Genomic DNA, 19,469 nt, shown 5'->3' with positions numbered 1-19,469 from the left:
ATGCCAGCCACTTGACCACGGAGACATCTTCGGACAGTGCTGGCTCTTTGGCGTTGAAACAGAGATGAGCACTGCCACTTAGTGTCGGGAACGACTAGCACATATGTGCAAGGGAACGTTTACCTTTACACCAATATAATTTTGCAAGTCTAATTATGTATATCTCTTCCCACTTCTTATACCACAGAAAATCAAGGGTGGTATCTGTCTGAGGTGCTTCCAGCTATTGTATTAAATTCTCAGGGATTAAAACATAAGTGTAAGTAACAGTTCTTGGATCTTTCCATCAAAGTCATCTCCCTTACTTTCCATAATTCCTTCCCTTTCTGTAAAAAACCATCAGTAGATTTAATAAATCTTCATCCAAGCTGAAAAAGAGGACTTTCCCTTCTCCTTTTTATGGAAAGTTGCGATAGAAGGTATTTCAATCCAGTTAGGATATAGTAGGATATAATAAGATGACAGTCCCAACATGCTTTTTCAAGAGGCAACTGGACTTTCTTCATTTTTCTTCAGTTGTGAACTGAAGAAGCTTCTTGGATGAGAAGCAAAAACGTCTTCAAGGAAAAAACGAAGAAAGTCCAGTTGTCTCTTGAAAAAAGCACCTTGGGACCACCACCATGACCTCGATGACTCAGAATCTTCACAGATACTAAGGTGGCACTGATCACACATGTAGATGATCTCAGCTTTCCTTTCCAACTTTCCTTAATATCTTAGTACTCTTCAATATCATTAGTCATGATATCTTCCTGGACCAGCTCAGGCATGAGATAGTAGGGCCTCGTTTTGGAGTCCTTCTCTTCCTTTATCCAAGGTCAATTCCTGTTGGTGTTCAGAGTCAAGAGATCTAGACTGAAGCTTCTGCTCTACAGAGTGCCTCATTCTCTTCCATTCCTACTCAGTAACAATATGCAACCTCTGGGGAGATAATTAGCATGGGCTAAATGTATAGATAATTCAAAGTTATATATCTCAACCCCTAGCTGACCAGATGACGATGTTAAGGCTCTTTCCTGAATCTGGAGGCTCTGCATGAGGAAGAAACTCAGTGGCTGTGTGTTTAGGAACATTCTCCCCCAGGAGAAACATTCACTGTTGGTTCTGGATTGGGTACCATTCTCTCAAATAAACGGGTGCACAATTTGGATAACTTATTGGACCCTTGAAGAGCAGATGGCAAATGCAGCCAAGAGGGGCTTTGCACAAATCCATTTTGAGTACTTATTGCTCTTCCCTGGATTAGGAGGTCCTGCTCCACCCACTTCTGCCTTGGTCATAGGTCTGCAATTGAAGACTAGTTTGAGTTTGAGTTTGATTTTATTTATATGCCGCCCTATTCCCTGCGGGACTCAGGGCGGCGCACAAACCCAAGGAGGGAAAGGGGAACACAAAAACTACAAATACAAGGCATTAAAAAAACAACCAACAGCCACACGATTCGAGAGGGGAAGGGAACTCATCAACCTCAGGCCTGCCGACACAGCCGGTTTTTAACGGCTTTTCGGAAGGCCTGGAGAGAGGTGAGGGTCCGAATCTCTGCGGGGAGTTCGTTCCAAAGGTCCGGAGCTCCCACAGAGAAGGCCCTCCCCGGGTAGTAGCCAGATGACATTGGCTGGTGGACGGAACCGGAGGAGGCCTGCCCTGTGTGATCTAATGGGTCTTTGGGAGGTAATTGGCAGCAGGCGGTCTCTCAAGTACCCAACTACCTAGAACCTACAATATTGGGTTATTGGTAGAGCTGCCTATTTCAATTTATCCCTGGTTTTTCAACCAGCTGCATCAATGCTTTCTTCTTCCTTTTTTAATTTGTATCCTGCTTTTCTTATTTTTACAAATAATATTATTATTGTTACAAGGAGGTGAACATACCCAACACCTACCTCCTCCTATTTTCTCCACAACAACCACCTTGTGAGGCGGGTTGGGCTGAGAGAGAATGACTGGTCTCAACCCACCCAGCTGGGTTTCACGGCTAAGACCAGACTTGAACTCATATCATCTTCTGTTTCTAGCCTGGTGCCTTAACCACTAGACCAAATTGGGTCTCTTTGGGGCTCCTCTTTGAAACAAAGCCATCTGACGGGACCGTCTCATGTTGTAAGACTGGTCCACGGAGAAGCAGATGACCTAAAGTGCAGATGGTCCCAATCCTTCTGTGCTTTTGCAAGGCTCTTTTTCCCTGGGCACTGGAGTGGGTGGTGGGTGGGATTGATGAGCTTATTCTGAAAAAGGGTAGCAGTATGATTGGATTGCCTTGATATTTTTATTATTTTTGGAGGGGGAAGGGGGGCTGTGACTTCTTTTTAATTCAATATTAAAAGTTCCAAGTCACGATTGCAAGTGAAGGATACATGTACATTTGATGAAATGAATTCCCAACTTTAATTAACTGCTAAGAAATATATTACTAGGTGATAAACCACTTTCAATAAAATTAACTTGTCACCTAAATCTTATTTGGCAAATAGCTCCTAAACTTGGCACCAATGAAGCAAAATTATAAAATGTAAAGGTGTGTGTGTGGGGGGAGAAACCCTCATATCACCACACATGTTTAATCATAACAGCATTGGAGTTTAAATAGCTCCATATACATTTTTAAGTGTAAGTCGACATAATACTTTTTAACCAAAATTCGAATTCATTCTCACTTGGCAATGTAATTTATTAGAAACATATAATCGAATAAAGAAACTAGACAGAAAAGGAATGAAGAACAAATAATAATAATAATCAGCTAAATTAATCCACTGCTCAGTATGTAAAAATATGCCCTGCCTATATCTGAAAAGTCATGGGAACAACACAAAGTGGAAAAAGTTACTGAAAATGTGACAGTGAAGATCTTGTGGGACTTTCAAATACAAACAGATCGTCATTTGGAGTACAACATGCCAGATATCACGGTTGTTGAGCGCCGAAGCGTACAGTTTATTGATATCGCTGTTCCTGGAGATACCAGAGTTGAAGAAAAAGAACTGGAAAAAAATCATGAAATATCGCAACCTGGCCATCGAAACTACACGGCTATGGATGAAGCATGTAACAGTGATACCCATTGTCATCGGGGCACTTGGTACCATGTCCAAGAATTTTACAAGATACATCAACAAAGCTTCCTGCAATAACATCAGCGGAACTGCAAATAACTGCACTACTCAGAACATCATATATTTTAAGAAGATACTTGGTTGATACCTAGGACGCTGGCAGCAACCCGTATCAACCATTAGCACTAGTCAATGGTATTTGTGACACATCTTTAAATGTTCAGTTGATTGAGTTTCATGTTTAATGAATAAAAGAATTAATAATAATTAAAAAAAATAAAATAGGACAATTTTTTTTAAAAAAAGAACGCACTTTACAAAAAATCAGGCTAGCTTGTCAGTAAAGGAAGAAAGAAAAGAAAAATTACATTTAGAGAGAATTCAGGTTCTTAGCAGAACAGCCAAAACATCCCCTTCCTGCTCTGGAGAATCAAGTCCTGCGTGGAACTGACCGCTGGTTCAGCGCTTCCCCACCCCCACCCCACTCCAAACCCTGCCGCCCACGACGCCCGCCCACGCGCTCACCTGGGAGCAAACTACGCAAGTGGGCTTCGCTCCTTTGGGAACGCCCAGGGACGGGCTGCGCGCATCTACAAAACAAGTGTCTCTCTTCCCTTTCGCCAGATGGGGCAGGCCCTCCACGGAACCACCCGCCACGAGTTTGCGTGTGCGCACCGCGCTCATTATTATCCAAAGCCAGTCGGGGTATTGTGTGTGTGTGTGAGAGTGAAGGACCGGAGGCGGGGAAATCGAGAGGGCTCGCTTGGAAATGCCTCCCAGCCAACGTCGGAGCCCGGCGAGGAAAAAGACTTGACTCTCCTCTCCTGGCGGCTTTTCTCCCAGACATTTTGGGGAGGCAGCGAGGAAGAAGCCAGCTCCGCCCCCTGAGCGCCCGAGCTGCCGCCTGTTGCTTCGCAAAAACTTCAGCAGTTCAAAAACTCCTGGACTGGCGGCCAGACGCGCACAGGAGTGGAGCGGCCGGGCGAAGGAGCGCGGTGCCCGCCAGAAGCGGCGAGGTGGGGTGGGAGGCGGGGATCGGTCGATCGCCTTTCTTTACCCCCCCTCCCCGTGTATGGATTTTGCCAACTGAGCCGCTTCCCGCCGCGATCGCCCGGGCTTATCATGTGCGCCTCGAGGTCGGCTTCCCAGGGCAGCTCCCGAGCCGAGTGATCCCTCCGCGGGGCGCTCCGCTCCGCTGCCCCCTTTCTATTTTAATGGTCAGCTTTTTCCTCCGGCCGCCGCCGCCGCCGCTCAGCCCGTTGTCTTCCTAGATCTACACGCACACACACACACACCCGTGACGGAGATGCACGCGGCGGGGTGGTTCAAGCAGCTGGCCGCTGCCTCCCGGATCGTCTGGATCCTCCTCTGGACTTTGGAGCTGCGGTGCGCCCTGGCGGACTTCACCCTGGAGAACGAGGTGCACTCGAGTTTCATCCACCGGAGGCTCCGGAGCCAGGAGCGCCGGGAGATGCAGCGGGAGATCCTGTCCATCCTGGGCTTGCCCCACCGGCCGAGGCCCCACTTGCACGGCAAGCACAACTCGGCTCCTATGTTCATGCTGGACCTCTACAATGCGATGTCGGTGGAGGAAGAGGGCCCCAGCGAAAGCGGCGAAGGGTTCTCCTACCCTTACAAGCCCATCTTCAGTACTCAGGGGCCACCCCTGGCCAGCCTGCAGGACAGCAATTTCCTCACCGAGGCAGATATGGTCATGAGCTTCGTGAATATGGGTGAGTCGCTGGCTGATGGTGGAAAGGGGTTTCGGAGCGCTTGGTTAGAAGGTGGTGGAGGTAGGAGGTGGTTCTTGGGAAGCCTGATGGAGGTGGGAGCAGCATCTGGTCCTAGGAACCCCAAGGCTGGTGACCTACCAGAGATCTTTGGGCACTGAGGATACTTGTCCTAGATTCCCAGGTACAGGTCCCTGACTATCTGGCAGAGGCAGCCATCTTCTTCCCTGCCCCATGCTGATCTGAGGTATTGTGGGAAACAAAAATGACCCACAGTAATTGGGTCATTAAGGGCCTGCTTAAACCTGAACCTAGCCTTCCAGCAACCTTCTTTTTTCCTTATGGCTGGCATGAATCAGTCAGGAATTGTTGTTTATCTTCCTTCCAGACTTTTACTTCATTACTCACAGGTAAAAAAACTGAACTTTTTTTTTTAAAAAAAAGATATCCTTTCTTACAGCTTCTTGGATTCTCTGTTGAGTAAAAAGAATTTTGTTGGGTATTTTTCAAATGCTTGGATTTTCTCACCATTATAAAGTTAGCTTTATCTCCAGGACATTTCTAATCCTCACATCAACCACATTTGACAATAGTGTCCCTATAGATATATTTGGCATGGTGTCTTCAGTGTATATATTTCCTGATGTTGTGAAGGCCAAATCTGTGAATTGGGACCCCTGTCCAACTTGGCACTTAGAAAGGAAAGTAGAACTAGCGTTTATGTTATTTCTTAAAACCACAATTAGATCAAAAGGGTGGATATTCCCAAGTTTGGTTGGGGTCATGAACAAATAGGGGAGATATCCTCTCCAAAATCTTTTTGTAAATCAATGTGAATTCTTACTGAGGTGCATTTAATCCAACCATATATCTTGTACAGTGATAAAAGGGTTGACTTGTTGGATTTGTTGAATTTCAGCAACTTTCCCCTCTAGATATGAGCCCTATTGGATTAATGGGTAACCAATTGTTGAGTGATCTTTAAGTGCTCTTCAAGCCTATTACAATTTTTTCAAACTACCCCTTGAAATCTTGCAATTAGTTGGCCTTAAAGGACCTTATAAAGTGCACCTGCATGAATCTAAAGTTGCAATACCACACACATTAATTTGGGAATCAGTGGCGCTGCCTTTAGTGTATGAAAACAGAGGACTGAGACGGATGGCAAATGGCAGGACTTTAACTAGTGAAATTAATTAATTTGTAATAACTGAACCCATTATGTTGCACACTTGCAATAAGGTAGCCGGACAAACACTTCACTTAGTCCTTGAGTCATCCAATGGACAGGTGACATTTTCTGCATTTTAATAATGAATATTGTTGGGTTAGAGTCTTCTGATAATGAAATCTTGACTATGCCCCTCCTCCCCCCAAACATTGAATTTCTTCTACTTAAAATATATGAATATAACATTCAATCTTTGTTGTGGAGAAATGTGATGATACCATAGCCTCATCTAATCCACTGATTTAGATGTCCAGTTTAGGATTGTTAAAATAGCCTCATATATGTTAAGTGTGAACAAAAGTTTGCTAAGAGATAGCAACTGCTTATCAAGATGTTTGCGGAATTAGTAGCTCCCAGTTTTATTTGCTGTCTTGAACTGTTGTGCATCATAAATGAATTAATCACAGTTTTATGAATACACTCTGGAAATTGCTCAGAGATACATTTGCATAAGATAACAGTTGATTATTGTTATCTTACACATTATCACATATGCACTTCTAGTTCTCTCCCAGTAGTTTTGCAATGATGGTGAGTTCAATCCTGGGTCTGAGATCCCATGGTTTAGGTCATAGCTTGTAAGTGTATGTTAAAGGATTTGGATCATATTGAAGAGCAATGGAGTTGTTGCAGAAGCATCTATAAATGGAAAAGTCCCCATGGAAAGAAGAAAGCTCAGAGCTGTTCTAAAAAACTAGCTTGCTTTATTCAATGATTTTTTTTTCAATCTGGTTTTTAGTCCACAAATTCATAACATATGATGCACCTTTTCAAATGAGGAAAAAGGTTTTGGGGGGGGGCAGGGGGGGGGAGAGACGAAGCAGGTTGTTGATTTGGAACTTAATGACCTTAGAAAAATTTCCTGATAGTTCCTTGTTTGCTGTGGCTTTTTATGAGCAAAGCCTGAGCACATGGCATTGGGCTTAAACAAATTAAAGGAAACTTTTCTTTTTGGCTAGGCTGACTTTTGTTTTAATGGAGAGTTATTATTCATGGGGGTTTCTCTTCGTTTGTTAATGGGGTTGAATAAACCAGCTGGATTTGAGTAGAATACTCTTTAGGGCAAAGTTCTATTTAAAATGTATAATTATAGGTACGAGTTTCTGTGTATCTGTTTTTAGCCTAGATCACGTGTTGTCTGTGAAACCACCGCATGTACAGATTGGATGTCTCTGAATCCACACCAAATCTTTCTAGAAGTTCAGAACAGAGGGAACTTTAAACCATTCCCCCTTCCCCAACCACCCAGCTTGGCCTAAACAAAATCATAAAGAGGGACACACCCTTTGCATATGAAATGCCACAAATGATAGCCGGATTCTTCTTTCTTATTGCAACATGAGGTGCAGCGGCCTAGGGCTTGCTTTCTGATTCTCCAAATGTCCACCCAGCTAAGAAAGTTGACTACCACAAGATCATTTTGGAAAATGGTACATGGACAGTCAATGAAGGGAAGAGGGCTTAAAGGTCAGAAAAGCATGAGGGAATTTAAAGCTGGGTGGAAATTCTGGGAGATGAATACCTGGTCAATACTGGGCCGGGGAAAGTTGCTTTAAGAATGCCTATTTGAGCAATGAAGTCAACTAACCACATTATGAGTTAACATGTGTGAACTTAGCCTACATGAAAGTTTAAGCAATTTTTATCACAGCATACTAAGGAATTCTGGTAGTTAAAGTCCATACATCTTCAAGCGGACAAAGTTGAGACACACTGCAATCAACCAGTAAAAACTGTTTGTGGTCTGAACCAACGGTCACCAACTGGTGGTCCATGGACCACTGATTATCCATGAGAAAATTTTGGTGGTCTGCAGAAAAAATTATTTGCATTTTTTTATATTGCACTAAATACTATTCATCTTTTAAAAAAGTCATATTAGTGGTCCGCGGGATTTAAAATTATGAATTTAGTGGTCCCTGCAATCTGAAAGGTTGGTGACCCATGGTCTGAACTAACAGCCTATATGAATTTGGATGGGGAAGGAAATCCTTGTTCGTAAACTGTTTGCTCAGATTGTGTGTGAATTATTCTAGTAATGAATGCACTTTTACTATCACACAATCCAATGAACCAAACATAACCCAACGTGAACACGCGGCTGGTGAAGCCACACATACAGATACATACATCTTTTAAATAAAATCTAAAATTATCCAATTTTATGATGTCATGTTAACTGGTCATTTAACTGAATTAAATGTATGGTGTGAACACAGTTCTAGGAAAAAGTAGCACAGCATAGCATTTCCAGCATAGCTGGCTGGGAAATTTGGGGGAGTTTCAGTCCACACATCTTCAAACTACCAAGGTTGACAAGCACTGTGTCTATGGGAAATCATCTAATCATCTCCCCTTTTCAATCCATGAAAAACTACCATTCTGTTATGTCACCGATATGGATCGGACTACACGGTAGCAGGGAATATGCTATTCTGGAAATAATGATTGTATCATAGTGGTCTTTTTTAGTGTAGTTTTTCATCCGTAAGCCGATAGGAAAGATTCAGTAGTTTTCACATAGGCAGGTGGAATGAAGTGAGTTTTCTCTGCATGGGTTTGTTCCCTTGTCAAGAATGCATGCCAGGACATGTTTAAGAAAGGACATAGATCTCTAATAGCTTTCTTCATCCTTGTGTACACCTTTCATCCCATTATAGCTGCAGGTCTTTCATCTCTGTAGGACAAAGGCCATCTTGTTTATAGACTTGTTAATGAATTAAGAGTTAGACTCATTGCTCACCAGACTCTATAGTCAAGCCCAGCACCTGTTTTTGGAGCCTACAGATTTCTGTTGACAGTGAAAATTAGAAGATCTATTGTCAGGAAGATTTCCACCCCTCTTTTAATTGAAAGCTTTCCATAGCAATCTTTCAAAATTTCAGCCTCAGTATTAAACTGTGCCATGGTTGGGAAAAAAGATACCCTTGCGGGCATTGTGTTTCCCAGGTTAGGGTCCTGTTACATATGTTGAACTATTGCAGCAAGGAAGCGTCATAACACAAAACCGAAAATGTATTGCCGTGAGGAACTGTTATAGCACTAAAAAGGTGGTATGTAGTTAAAAGGTTGAAACAAAGCGACTCTATATTTGAAATAACTCAGTGTAATTTATTCTCTCTCTCTTTGTGTGTGTGTGTGTGTTTTAAATTAGATCTTTTTCTCACTTTTCTATGCCTCAGCTACTAAAAGCTAAAGAATGAGTTTTCAAGAAGGTGCAAAGTGGGTGAGCTTTGCAGGGATTGGTGAAGATTTAAAAGATTTTGCATTAGGAACAAATAATCCTTTATAAAAAAGACAGAGTGGCTTTGTAAGTTGTAAAGAAGCATCAAAAGATAAAGAAGGAATAAATGGTGCTTATTTTTTCTCTTGCTATGGTTAAGTAATTCTGTAATGCACTGTAAGATACATTGCTTTTCTTATGCCACTAATTTCTTTGGTCATTCATATTGTGTCATCCTTACCAGATAGATCAGACAGAAAACACCACTTTATTGTAAAATTACATGAACAGAATCTTGCAAGTCTGAAAGCACATTGCTCCCACCATCTTCTTAATACATGTAGTCCTTAACTTACAACAGTTCACGTAGTGACAGTTCAAAGTTACAAAGGCACTGAAACAAGTGAGTTATGACCATTTTTCACACTTATGACTGATGAAAGAAATGTCCTTTTGGGTTCGGCTCCAAGTGGGGAAAAAAGACACTGGAGACATGGAGGCTGCTTGGAAAGATGGTTTAATGGTGGACAACACTACATGGCTTGAGGTGATCACCTGCTTCAATGTTGGTGGAGAAAAGAGAAGGGCTGACTAAGATGCTGAGTCCCTGGTTTTATTCCCCTCTGGCATTTGATCTGAGCTTGTATTCTGATTGGTTGTTAGACTCCCATGGGGCCATGCAGGGGCAACTCTCTAGGTTGCATTTTGAATCCAGGTTTGGTTGAGTTCTCAGATGCCATGTGATGAGTTGGTAAAGGGCCAATATTATCATGTCTTAATCCCATCCCCTGGAGCTGAAGGGGAGAACTCTTTATTATGTAAAGGGGACTAGCTTGGCCTTAATGGCCCATTGACAAAGTGGGGATGGGCAGGAAGCTACAGGGAGCTATTCTGTCTTTTAAAACATGTTACTTCCTTTTCACATCCAGAGAAATATTCTGCCTTTTCAATATTTTCTAGGATATTTCATTTTTCTGGGAGAGGGCTGGGTGATAACTTCCTACATGACCATTTCAGTATCCCCATGGTCACGCGATTTACATTCCTGAGTCATGTGATCACCCTTTGCAACCTTCTGACGAGCAAAGCCAATGGGGAGACCAGATGCACTTAACAACAGGCTACTAACTTAACTGCAATGATTCACTTAACAACTGTGGCAGGAAAAGTTGTAAAATGGGGCAAAACTCACTTAACACATTTCTCACTTAGCAACATAAATTTGGGGCTTAATTGTGGTCATAAGTTGAGGACTACCTGTACCTGAGAAACTTAGGGAGAATCCCTTCTGTGCCTCTTGTCCCACCCATTATTCAGCTGCAGGCTATGCTGTCTTTTATCTGATTATTCCCCAGGCAGCCTCTCTTCATCCTGTCTCCCAAGGTCTTTCCACACACCATTACACATTGGTTTGCTCAGAAGGGAATTATGTGAAGAGAATACATGCATACAGTGCATGATTTTTTATTTATGGAGATCCTATCATACAGAAACCCTTCCAACTTCCTTATTTATTTCATGCTTTCCATCTTCCTTGCCTCCATTATAACTTCAGAATGAGTTTGTGTTTGGGGAGTTCTGAAGGTTCTGAAACTAGATGTCCTCAGGCATAGTTTGAGTCACTAGTTCAAAAGCAGGGAACTTATAATTCTCCAGACCTGAGTAGTCCTAGCATGTAAAGAGTAAAGGAGGATGATCTTGATGGTAAATATGCATATACAATATTTCCTTAGCTTTTTTTTAAAGTGCCCATATACCATTGCATATACTTGTGGATAAGTGCATCAAAACAGAGGTTGAGGATCAAATCAGAGGTTGAGAAGAGGACCAAAACAGAGGTTGAGAAGAGGGCCAAATCAGAGGTTGAGTAGGGGACCAAATCAGAGGTTAAGAAGAGGACCAAATCAGAGGTTGAGAAGGGGATCAAATCAGAGGTTGAGAAGAGGACCAAATCAGAGGTTGAGAAGGGGATCAAATCAGAGGTTGAGAAGAGGACCAAATCAGAGATTGAGAAGGGGATCAAATCAGAGGTTGAGAAGAGGACCAAATCAGAGGTTGAGAAGGGGATCAAATCAGAGGTTGAGAAGAGGACCAAATCAGAGATTGAGAAGGGGATCAAATCAGAGGTTGAGAAGAGGACCAAATCAGAAGTTGAGAAGAGGACCAAATCAGAGGTTGAAAGAGGACCAAATCAGAAGTTGAGAAGAGGACCAAATCAGAGGTTAAGAAGAGGACCAAATCAGAGGTTGAGAAGGGGATCAAATCAGAGGTTGAGAAGAGGACCAAATCAGAGGTTGAGAAGGGGATCAAATCAGAGGTTGAGAAGAGGACCAAATCAGAGATTGAGAAGGGGATCAAATCAGAGGTTGAGAAGAGGACCAAATCAGAAGTTGAGAAGAGGACCAAATCAGAGGTTGAAAGAGGACCAAATCAGAAGTTGAGAAGAGGACCAAATCAGAGGTTGAGAAGAGGACCAAATCAGAGGTTGAAAAGAGGACCAAATCAGAGATTGAGAAGGGGATCAAATCAGAGGTTGAGAAGAGGACCAAATCAGAGGTTGAAAAGAGGACCAAATCAGAGATTGAGAAGGGGACCAAATCAGAGGTTAAGAAGAGGACCAAATCAGAAGTTGAGAAGAGGGCCAAATCAGAGGTTGAGAAGAGGACCAAATCAGAGGTTGAGAAGAGGACCAAATCAGAGGTTGAGAAGAGGACCAAATCAGAGGTTGAGAAGGGGACCAAATCAGAGGTTGAGAAGGGGACCAAATCAGAGGTTAAGAAGAGGACAAATCAGAGGTTGAGAAGAGGACCAAATCAGAGGTTGAGAAGAGGACCAAATCAGAGGTTGAGAAGAGGACCAAATCAGAGGTTGAAAGAGGACCAAATCAGGTTGAGAAGATCAGACTTGCAAGATTCTGTTATTGTAGTCCACCTTAATAAAAGTATGTTTTAGACTTCTGTACATTTGGGGTAGTCTACATTGTTGGACTGAGATCCAGAAAATACAGGGATGTAGAAAGAAAAAATAGTCTGCCAGGTAGAGAGAGCTACAAGTTATCCAGTCTCATCACATTGGCAGTGCTTCGTATAAATTGGCGAAGAGAACATCACCTGGATTGTTGCTTTGAAATTCCATAAGAACAGAAAGCAAGTGCTTGGCTGTTACCTCGCAACCATGGTTTGCTTCCTTTACCTCAAAACAGCCCCTAAGCAATTCTTCAGATCGTTGGCTTTCCCAGAGCCGCAAGGAAACAAAACTTTTCCATGAAAGAAGAGACTCATACCACCTGCACCCTCCATAGATAATATGTAAATAGCTGGAAGAAAACAAGATGTTTCTTTTGCATTCAAGAGACACCCAGATTGAAACCTATACACTTTCTGGAATCAGTGGACGCTTGCAATGAATTTGGTTCCTTCAATCTGGTGTTCTTTGGATATTGGACTTGTAGTCAAAGAACTCTTGGGGGAACCGGCTTGAATGAAAGTGGTCATTCTTGAGAATCCAGCCTTCTTCCCCCCCCCCCCCCCCGCACAATACAACAACCGCCAAGCAAATGTGTTTCTAATTCATATTCCAGTATAAGCCTTTCTCAATCTGGTGTCCATGCTCGGTTGGGATGATGGGAACTGGAGTGTGAATCAGTGCTTCTCATGGAGGGAAAATCTCATTGTAAAGGCCTTCTGGAGAAATCCATTTCCTAAAGGGAAGAATGCTGTACTAGAAAGCAAAAGCGGTTCCATAACAATAACAGTAACAATAATTCAAGCCGTAACTCCATCGTGCTTGCTCGGAACAGAATTCAAAATGTCTTCCCGAATTCTTCTACAAACGTAATGCAAAATATTAAAATTTAAATGCTAAGATCGGAAACTAAAAAAACACAGATCTTAGAGCCGTGATGGCGAACCTATGGCATGCATTCCACAGGTGACATCCGGAACCCTCTCTACGAGCATGTGAGCCGTCACCCAGTTCAGCTTCATTCAATATAAAGTTATACATTTATATTGTGTGTGAACAGAGTTAATTCTGGGTATCACTCATATTAATCCAATTCCCAATAACAATATTAGTAATCTCTTACCACATTTCTCAAATTTAAGTAATCTTTATTATATTGTCCAAACATATATATTCAAAAAATGCGTAACTCTTCATCTTTATCTCTACCTTCATCTATATCTTTCTTGTTCTATCTAAACGTTTCTCTATTATATATGAACAAATGTAACTAAGTTTCATTTATATTGATCCAGTTTATGCTAACATTGTTAATAATTTATCAAGTTTATATAATCCTCATTATATTATTTATATATCTCCTCTTTGGTACTTCAGTTCTTATCCATTTTTCCATTTTAATCCAATTCACAATAACAGTATGTACAAAGTTAACCCAATATCACATTAACACATTAACATTTATTATTACTATTATTGTTGCCTTGGAAAAGGCAGTTGAGCATTGTAAAACACTCTGTGGCAGCAAGTTCTCCCCGACATTACCAGCAGAAAGCCTCGTAGCAGGAGTGTCCATTACTGAATCAAGAGTCAGACTGAAGCCAAAATTTCCGGACTACAGGTTCTGTCATTTGGAGCAGGTGGGAAGCTGAAGTTTGTGAGTATAATGGTTGTTATCACTGGTAATTATTGTTTTGCCATGGCTCATGGGAACCAGCTTGGACTTGCCCACTAGAAAAAATACAGAACAACAGAAGGAAAGGAAAAATGATTGCTTCTTAGAGGAAACAGAAAAATCCTGAAATTGTACAGCAGAAGTGAAAAGCAGTTGTTGAGAAGAAATCTCTTCCGGCAGGAGCGAAATCGTCTGCAATGACAGAGATGACCTAATAATGTTGAAGCATCCCAAAACACAGGGTCTATGAAGATGCCTTTCAGAAGGTCAGGGGGGTTGGAGCTGTCCGAATTCTGTTGGGAAGCTATTCCACAGAACACAACACTGCGACAGAGAAGCAATTGTCGAGAGTCAGTGAGTACAGTAGTTAAGATGTTGGACTAGGAGTAGAAAGAACAAGATTCTAACGATCCTTTAGGCTTGGAGCAGGCAACTGAGTAACTTTGGGCCAATTATTCTCTTTAATAGCAATAGCACTTAGACTTATATACTGTTTCACGGTGCTTTACAGCCCTCTCTAAGCAGTTTACCGAGCCTTCAACTTTCACTTTCAACTTTCACAGCTTTGAAAGTTGGACCATAAGAAAGGTTGAGCGCCAAAGAATTGAGGCCTTTGAACTATGGTGCTGGAGAAGACTCCTGCGAGTCCCTTGGACTGTAAGGTGATCAAACCAATCAGTCCTAGAGGAGATCAACCCTGACTGCTCTTTAGAAAGCCAGATCCTGAAGATGAAACTTAAATACTTTGGCCACCTAATGAGAAAGAAGGACTCACTGGAGAAGAGCCTAATGCTGGGAACAATTGAGGGCAAAAGAAGAAGGGGAGAATAGAGAATGAAGTGGCTGGATGGAGTCACTGAAGCAGGTGTGAGCTTAAATGGACTCCAGAGGATGGTAGAGAACAGGAAGGCCTGGAGGAACATTGTCCATGGGATTGCGATGGGTCAGACACGACTTCGCAACTAACAACAACAAGAATCATCTGGGTCTTCATTTTATCGACCTTAGAAGGATGGAAGGCTGAGTCAACCTTGAGCCAATGAGAATCGAACTGCTGAAAAACTGCGGGCCTGCAGTAGCCTGCAGTACTGTATTCTAACCACTGTGCCATCACATCTCTTTTAAGCCCTACACGGGGAAGTTGCAAACTATCTTAGCTACCAGCATACACTGGACCCAATGTGATAAATTATAGTCCATAACCTTCAAGGGAAGACACCCTCATGGAATGATCGGGGATGATGATGATGACGAAAGAAAACAGATTTTTCTGCCTCAGCTGGAGACCTCATGCAACAGATCTAAGAACTACGCCTCATTATTTTTCATTACTAATAAAATAATAATATAAGCTCACACAGGTGATTTTAGTGATCTGCTTGCAATGAGATATCATCCTGGCAGATTTATGAATGGTCTTTGATGTTCTGATGAGCCCCTTGTAAAGGTTTGCTAATTTTTTTGCTTTGCTTGAGCAAATCTAGTTTTGTTTGGATTGAAAGAAGATTGGTATGGAGGTTTTTCCCCCTCCCCTCCTCATTCCACAGCCTTCTTGGTTTTACATTTAACAAGGCTTCCACCAACAGCTGCCTGCAGTGCTTTCCCACCTGCTTGGAGCTTTCCCACCTGCATGTCTTTGATGGTTTCCTTTCAGGCCCAGTCTCGGTGAAAAATGCTGTCAGTTCCAGTCGCTTCATTGACAACTCTCAAACTCGTTAAATGCGTGATTAAGTCAGTAAGTGAAGGAGGTGGGAATGGGAAAATTAGTCATTCTTGGAAAGAGCATAGAAAAGTGGCTTTGGTTCATGTGAACGAAGATGCTTAAGAAACCCTGGAATTTCAGTTTACTTCATACGAGTGGTGGGTTCTGGATCCCGGTGCAAAGGGGCCGGGTGTCCACCACATAAATGTGCGCGGCACGCGTGCACATGTGCAGCACACACATTTCATTTCATTTTATTGAGTTTGTATGCCGCCCTATTCCCAAGAGACTCGGGTGGCTAACAATAAAAAAGGGAGGGGATACAAAAAATAAAATAAAAACAACAATTTAAAATTCTACAACAGCCGTAACCTCGAATGGGGCTGGATAGTTCAACAGCACCAGGCCTGCCGGAACAGCCAGGTCTTAACTGCTTTGCGGAAGGCCGGAAGGGTAGTAAGGGTCCAGATCTCCACGGGGAGATCGTTCCAGAGGGCCGGAGCAGCCACAGAGAAGGCCCTCCCCCGAGGAGTCGCTAGCCGACATTGGCCGGCAGATGGAATTCAGAGGAGGCCTAGTCTGTGGGATCTAATAGGTCTTTGGGAGGTAACTGGTAGGAGGCGATCTCTCAAGTACCCAGGTCTGATACCATGTAGGGCTTTAAAAGTGATGACTAGCACCTTGAAGCGTGTCCGGAGACCAATGGGCAGCCAGTGCAGCTCGCAGAGGATAGGTGTAACGTGGGTGTACCGAGGTGCACCCACAATTGCTCGCGCGGCTGCGTTCTGGACAAGCTGAAGTCTTTGAACACTCTTCAAGGGCAGTCCCATGTAGAGCGTGTTACAGTAGTCCAGTCTTGAGGTGACGAGAGCATGAGTGACTATCCGAAGGGCCTCCCAATCCATGTAGGGCCACAATTGGTGCACCAGGCGAACCTGGACAAAGGTCCCCCTGGTCACAGCCGACAGATGATGTTCTAAAGTCAGCTGTGGATCCAGGAGGACTCCCAAATTGTGAGCCCTCTCTGAGGGGCGTATAATTTCACCCCCCAGGCTGAGAGATGGAATAGCTGGACCATCTTTGGGAGGGAGCATCAATAGTCACTCGGTCTTGTCGGGATTGAGCGTCAGCTTGTTCGTTCCCATCCAGACCCTGACAGCCTCCAGGCACTGGCACATCACTTCTACCGCTTCACTGAGTTGGCATGGGGCGGACAGATACAACTGTGTATCGTCCACATATTGATGATATTTAATCACCCAGCGGCTTCATGTAGATGTTGAATAGGAGGGGGGACAGGACCGAACCCTGCGGCACCCCATAATTGAGGGGCCTAGGGGTCGATCTCTGCCCTCCGACCAACACCGACTGCAACCTGTCCGAGAGGTAGGAGGAAAACCACCGAAGAATGGTGCCTCCCACTCCCACCTCCTGCAACTGTCGCAGAAGGATACCATGGTCGATGGTATCGAAGGCCGCGGAGAGGCCAAGAAGCACCAGGATAGAGGAGTGACCCCTATCCCTGGCTCACCAGAGATCAGCGATCAGCGCGACCAAAGCAGTTTCCATGCTGTAACCAGGCCTGAAGCCGGACTGAAAGGGATCCAGATAATCGGTTTCATCCAAGGACCATCGGAGTTGAAAGGCCACCACTTTCTCAACAACCTTCCCAACAAAGGGGAGGTTGGAGACTGGACGATAGTTACTCAAGATGGCTGGATCCAGAGAAGGTTTCTTCAGGACCGCATCCTTTAGGAGGTGCGGGAAGGACCCCTCCCGGAGAGAGGTGTTAACTATCATCTGGATCCAGTCACGTGTCACCTCCCTGCTGGCCGAGACCAGCCAGGAGGGGCACGGGTCCAGTATACCAGTTGAGGCACTCACCGCTCCCATGGCCTTGTCCACTTCCTCAGGAGCGACAAGTTGAAACTCGCTCCATAAAATTCGCTCAAGACCTTACCTTGGTGTACATGCGTACTTACCACCCGCTGTGCTCTGCGACGCCTCCGCAGTGCTCCAGCTGCTCGGTGGAGCGTCGCGCAGGAGCCATACGCTCTGTGTGCATGTGCAGAAGCCCCGAAAACCTCAAATACCGGTAAGGAGCATGGGTAGGCGAGTGGGCCCTCCGGAGCACCATACCGGAACGGTACCTGTAGCTCCCAGCAGGCACCGGTATGCCCGTACCGGTTGTAACCCAGCACTGCTTCATACCATGTGGCAGCCTCTTTCTCTCCCCCGTCTTTTCCCCCAGGTACAAGTATTTGGCATTAGAAAATCCATCTTTTTGCCCCATTTAATAACAAGCTTATAACATGTAGGGTATTAGAGTTTTCCTTCTACAACCATGTAGGGCAGGGGTGTCCAATCATGGATATTTTAAGACTTGTGGACTTCAACTCCCAGAATTCCGTAGCCAGGCTAGCTGGGGAATTCTGGGAGTTGAAGTTCACAAGTCTTAAAGTACCAAGGTTTGGACACCCCTGGTGTAGGAGAAAGGAGGGGGGGCACTCTCCTTTGGGGATTATTTTGTGAAGGGAATGTAAGGGGACAAGCATTTGCAGCTGTAACCTGGCTTGTGTTAAAATTTGGAAAAAGCTGCCTTGCATTCCATCTCACTACAGGCCTTCCTTGGTGTACAGCCAAAGGTTAATATAGATGTCGCAAAGTTTCTCTCCCCCTCAAAATCCTCCTCCCTCCCCACTTTAGAGCGCTTCAGATATACGAGTATGTATACAGCTGTGTTTGTAGTAACCCTTTCATATTCGCCCTTTTTAAACGGCATTTTCTTGCTTGTATAAATCAAAAGATTTTCTGAAGGATATTTGACCTGCATTTGAACTTATTTGATCTTTGCGCATTTCCCACTTGAAACAAAGCAGATTAAATCTTGGCCCTGAAAAGGCCAAGGATCACATGATGTGGTCTATACCTCAGGATAAACATCCCCCCCCCCCCACACACACACTCCACCCACCCCCCTGGCTATCCTTTTAAGCTTCTCTGCTTGTTTTGAAAGCATGGACGGTTGAATCGGTTCCTTATACCCTGGGGTTTATAACCCCCTAGAGATTTAAATGAAAGAGGTTCAGTGTAAAATATTATGTTATCATTCTAACAGAAGGAATGATATTAATAAGAATAAGTCAATAGGTACTTTTGCTTTGTGTCAGAATGTAGAAATCATAAGAACTCAGAATAGAGGAAAACTTCACGGTGTGTGGTTCTCCAGTGTTCCTGTGTTTGCAGCATTTACCTATGTATGTATTAAATTTATATGCCTCCCATCTTACTCTGAAAAGTGACTCTCAACCCCTTGGTAATTTCCATTTATTGCTGATAGGATTTGGATTCCAACTACAATCTAGAAGTCATCAGTTTCTCAGTCCTGGCTTGGGGATAGGCACTTAGGAAGCAGTGTTCCTTAGAATCACGATTCCTATAAGATTGGAGTTGGATCATATAACTCCGCTCTGCACCAGGTAGTAAAACCACAAATCTGATAGGCAAAATAAGTAAGGAGTAAGCTAAATGAGCAACACTGTCATGCGCCAGGAAAATCAGGAGATTCAGGCAGTTCAAATGAATATAAAGATTTATTGCAAGCTCTCTACAAGAATCTGATCAACTAGTAGTCAAGGAAAATGCCTGGGAAATAAGAGAGGCATTCAAGATGGGCTGAACTTAAATCTATTGTGGGCAGCCCTTTCCTTGGACTCAGCCTGGTTGTCATCTACAAACACATTAGATTGTCTACCATTTTTATTTTATTTTTTTGCTTTAGAACTTCTGGTGAAGAAGAGTTTTGAGACTTGGAAAGAGTTATGAAGTATGTTTGGACCATACTGGAAAAGATAAATATGGCCAGACTAACTCATGCCTTAATCAGTACTC

General features: G+C 43.5%; 1 protein-coding gene across 2 annotated transcripts in view; it reads left to right on the top strand.

Moving 5' to 3' along the window:
* The first annotated feature begins 3,628 nt into the window (after nt 1–3,628).
* BMP7 (bone morphogenetic protein 7) overlaps nt 3,629–19,469 on the top strand; it is a 116,002-nt gene continuing 100,161 nt past the window's right edge. For both annotated transcript variants that reach the window (XM_032217334.1, XM_032217333.1), the window contains exon 1: nt 3,629–4,786. In XM_032217334.1, the coding sequence (XP_032073225.1) occupies nt 4,360–4,786 (427 nt within the window). In that variant the 5' untranslated portion in view covers nt 3,629–4,359. The remainder of the gene's footprint in view (nt 4,787–19,469) is intronic.

This window comes from Thamnophis elegans, chromosome 5 (genome assembly GCF_009769535.1).
Source record: "Thamnophis elegans isolate rThaEle1 chromosome 5, rThaEle1.pri, whole genome shotgun sequence".
Lineage (NCBI taxonomy): Eukaryota > Metazoa > Chordata > Lepidosauria > Squamata > Colubridae > Thamnophis > Thamnophis elegans.
The sequence above is the reverse complement of the archived record's forward strand: the minus strand, read 5'-3'. Positions and strand labels throughout refer to the sequence as shown.